Source organism: Polyergus mexicanus, unplaced genomic scaffold, assembly GCF_030449975.1.
Source record: "Polyergus mexicanus isolate NDT 795.1 unplaced genomic scaffold, iyPolMexi1.0 SCAF_8, whole genome shotgun sequence".
NCBI lineage: Eukaryota > Metazoa > Arthropoda > Insecta > Hymenoptera > Formicidae > Polyergus > Polyergus mexicanus.
In genome coordinates, this window is record NW_027223328.1 from 4,997,899 (window position 1) to 5,002,041 (window position 4,143).

The 4,143-nt window shown below is 30.3% G+C and overlaps 1 protein-coding gene across 1 annotated transcript; it reads right to left on the reverse strand.

Moving 5' to 3' along the window:
* Positions 1-546: 546 nt before the first annotated feature.
* On the reverse strand, positions 547-1,290 carry LOC138935796 (uncharacterized). Its single transcript, XM_070300628.1, has 2 exons — positions 1,161-1,290; positions 547-992 (listed from the first exon to the last, which is right to left on the reverse strand). Exons 1-2 carry the CDS (start codon positions 1,288-1,290, stop codon positions 547-549), a joined length of 576 nt encoding a protein of 191 aa, XP_070156729.1.
* Positions 1,291-4,143: the final 2,853 nt, after the last annotated feature.

Below are 4,143 nucleotides of genomic sequence, written 5' to 3' on the forward strand. Positions count from 1 at the left end.
CAGCTACGAAAATTACCGGAGCAAGTAAACAGCCTAGAGCAAAGGATGAGCGAAGCCTCTCGCGCCGCGTCCGCGTACGACAGTAGTATACAATGTGTTACATCCTGGACCGGATTTTTTTCCACCACCAAAATCAACTAAAAACATCAAAATCACATATAAAATCATTCATAAAAGCAATAAAATTAAAAAAAACAACGAAGGACGCTTACGAAGTGATTAGATCCTTCTTATTTATCCATTGGTTATGTGTATTATCAAAACCTAGCCATTTAACATAAACTTTATTTCCTTTTCTTTTTAATATTTTTTCAACTAAATAGATGTTAGTTGGAATTTTAGTTTTTTGTAGTTCTTGTTCATAAAAGGTTCCTTTAATCTCTTCACCTTTCATATCTTTAATATGATAATATGGAGGTATGTTTTTAAAAACTTTATCTATTACAAATATTTCAGTTGACCAATTAGGTGTATATCCTTTTTCAAACATATGCTTTAATTTATTAATCCTTACATAATCACCAACTTTGAATCGCGTCCCTTGAACTAAGCGTCCTTCGGACTTAGTCTTTCAGACGTCATCTTCAGGTGTCTTTCAGACGCATCCTTCGGACTATTGTCAAGACGGCTTGACGCATCCTTCGGATTTAGTTCATAGGATGCTTCACATGGTGTCATTCCTATAGTTCTATGCTTTCTATTGTTATAAATATTCAACAAATTTGGTAATATATCAACCCACTTGTAATTACCCTGTATACTGAATTGTTTCCACATTAATTCTTTGAGTGATCTATTAAATCTTTCAACAATTGCAGCTTTTTTATCACTATATGTCGAATAATGATTAATTTTATTTTGTTCCATGAATTTTTTAAAATCTTTATTATAAAATTCTTTCCCATTATCAGTTTGTAGATTTTTGGGTGGTTTATGCTGTGAGTTCAGGTCAACCCCTTGAGACAAACCTTCGGTTCTTGAATGTGAAACACCTGAAAGGTTTTTCGATAGGTTTTTAAAACAAATACTCATTGCCTTTGATACGCTTTCTCCAGTTTTATTTTTAACAGGAATTGCCCAAGCAAATTTGGAAAAAGTATCAATAATTGTTAATAAATATTTATATCCCTTATTAATTTTGGATATTCCCTTTAAGTTACCCGAATCCATTTCAACAAGATCAGCCTGCCAAAGATCATCGATTCCTAATGTAATAGTAGATCTTCTTGGATAATTTCTCCTTGCTGGTTTGTGTAATTCATCAATAATATCGTTTTTACTAACGGTCATTTATTTCATTGAAGAATAACCATTTATCTTCATTTGTTTTAAGTACTTTTCACGTGGAAAGTATTTCAAATTTTTAATAAAATCTTTTTCACGTAAATGAATTTCTTCTTCAGATATTTGTTGAGCTTCAAATAAATGTAATAACTCACAATAAAAATTAAATGATAATTTATATTCATCAAGCCTATCCATTAATTTTAATGATGTTTTGAATTCATTATCTAATATTTCAATTATAACAGATATGGTACTTATTGCAAATAATGGTGTAACAGCAATACCTGATAAACTTGATGCCGCAAATATTGCTTTACTAAGTGATATACCGATTTTACATTTAAAAAAATACTTATAACTTTTTCGATAAACATACATTCGTTTTTTAAAATACTCTTCAATTTATTATTATTAATAAATGTCTAAACATCACCTAAAAATGAAACATTTTAATTTTATAGATAAATATAAAAGAGGTGGTGGATTCTTTCCAGATGTAGTACGCGGTATAATTCTAGGTGAATCGGGTAGTGGAAAAACATTTTTATCTACTAACTTTGTCGCAAACAAATGGCTACCATATAGGCAATTATATGTTTATAGTCCATCTATAGACCAACCTACTTATGTAGGATTAGAGAAAGAGTTGGAAAAAGATAAATATGATATTGATTATTTATTTGAGGGTAATTGGGAAAAAATTTTACCAGTAGAAGAATGTGCATCAAATAGTTTAGTAATTTTTGATGATGGAATGTTAAAAGATCAAAGTAAAATAATAAGATATTATTGTGAAAGAGGCATAAATATTAGTATTCTCGGATTCTATCATAAATACACTAAAATAAACCCTATAATTAGAAAAAATTCAAATCTGTGGTTTATTTTTAATGAGTTTGGAGATAATCTCAAAAAAATACATGAAGAATTGGCTTCTGAATTAACATATGAAGAGTTTTGTAAGTTCTGTAAAAAAGCTTGGTCAGAACCACATGGATTTTTGGGAATTGATAAAACAAAAAATGATAAATATTTCTTTCAAAAAAATAATGAATTAATATTATTATTATAAATGGGAAGAAATTTACGTAATGTGTCAGACAAAAGACAACTGTTAAATACTGATTCAGAGTTGTCGAATGCGTCCTTCGGACTAAGTCTTTCAGACGCTTCACCATCGTCGTCAAATACAAAACCGTTAAATACAGAATGTACACATAAGATGTTAAATACAGACTGTACTTATAAGATGTTAAAGCCACTTAACAAACCTCCGGTTCTTGAATGCAAATCTCCAGTTTTTAACATGAAAACGGGGTTTAATTTTGGAAATAAATCATTTAAAAGTACATATGAAATAATGGGTACAACTCCACAAGAACTGGCTGAAATAGAAAAGAAGCAAAATGAATTAAGAAAAACATTTCAAAATGCAAGAAATTTAAATACTAAAAAAAGTATAGATTTAGAGGAAAAAAATAAACCAATAACTTCTAGACTGGATGAAACGAATAAAGAAATTAATATATTGATTGATAAACTGGACTCGAGTTTAAAATCTGCACCTGAAAGGCACCTGAAAGGCGTCCAAGAGACGCTAAGTCCGAAGGACGCCACAGACCTTATCAAGAGAGATACTAAACTTGAAGAAATAATAAAACTCCTTAAAGGTTATACAGAGACTGACGATAGTGATGAAGTATTTGAAGAGACCTTTGAGCGTCCTTCGGACTTAGTCTTTCAGATGCACCCTTTGGACGAGGTACAATCTGTTAGCTCGAGCCATTCACATAAAAAATCAGCTTTTCCAGTCTCACCAAGAATTAAAGAAGAAGGGGGCCCCTTATGGAATAAATATAAAAACCATCTTTATGATGAAACGTTTGGATTCTGCGTGACAGAGACAATGATGATAGGTTAATGATAGGGAATAAAACTGTAAGAGTAACACAAAATGATAATCTTGTTTTTTATGATGATAATAATATAAAAATAGTAACTCAACTTACTAATCCTTTAATAAAATTATTAACAGAAAAAAAAGTACCATATAATTTCAAAGATATTTATGGTGAAGATGCTATAAAAAAATATAAGAATATAGTTTATAAAACTAATGCAATTTATAAAGATAATGATCCTAGTAAAGGACCAGCTTCAAAAAATATACAAAATGGGAATATATTTTGAGATATTTATGGGAAGAAATGAGTGAGTCAAAAATTAGAAAAGCACCTGAAAGGCTATGTCCAAGGGACGGAAGTAAAAAAGGAGGTGGTTTTATTAATAAACTTTCAAATAAACTAACTGGAAAGGTTCCAGAAATGCATTTACTGGGATATAATGCTTGTGGGTCTTTTACGAATGTTGATTAAAAAAAGGGTGGAAAGGAATAAATCCTTTAGATGAACATTGCAAACAACATGATCTTTTTTATTATACAAACCCAAATGTAGATTATAGTGAAATAAAGAAAGCAGATAAAACTTTACAAGAAGCAGCGTGGATGAGAGTATTGTCACCAGATGCTAGTAAGTCGGAAAGATTTTGGGCGTGGGTTGTTACAAATGCCATGAAATTAAAAACAAAATTAGGAATGGGATACATGAGTGAAAAAGATTTGTTATCATTATTAAAGAGGGCATTGGAAATATATAAAAAGAATCCACAATTAGCTAAGAACATTTTAAAATATTATGAAGATCAAAATCATCCATATAAAACAACTGGATTAATGTCAAGCGAACCTTCGGTTCTTGAATGTGAAAAGGACGCATTCGACAAAACTATTGAGAACTTAGGGAGTTTTCCTTGGTCTTATGAGTTCGGGTATGGATATATATAGAACAGTTAAAG

Excerpts from the sequence above, each read along its gene's own strand:
- LOC138935796 (XM_070300628.1), bottom strand. The coding sequence starts at position 1,290 with ATGACCGTTAGTAAAAACGATATTATTGATGAATTACACAAACCAGCA. Across the intron at positions 993-1,160 it reads TCTTGTTGAAATGGATTCGG|GTGTTTCACATTCAAGAACC; the intron begins GTAACTTAAAGG and ends AAAACCTTTCAG.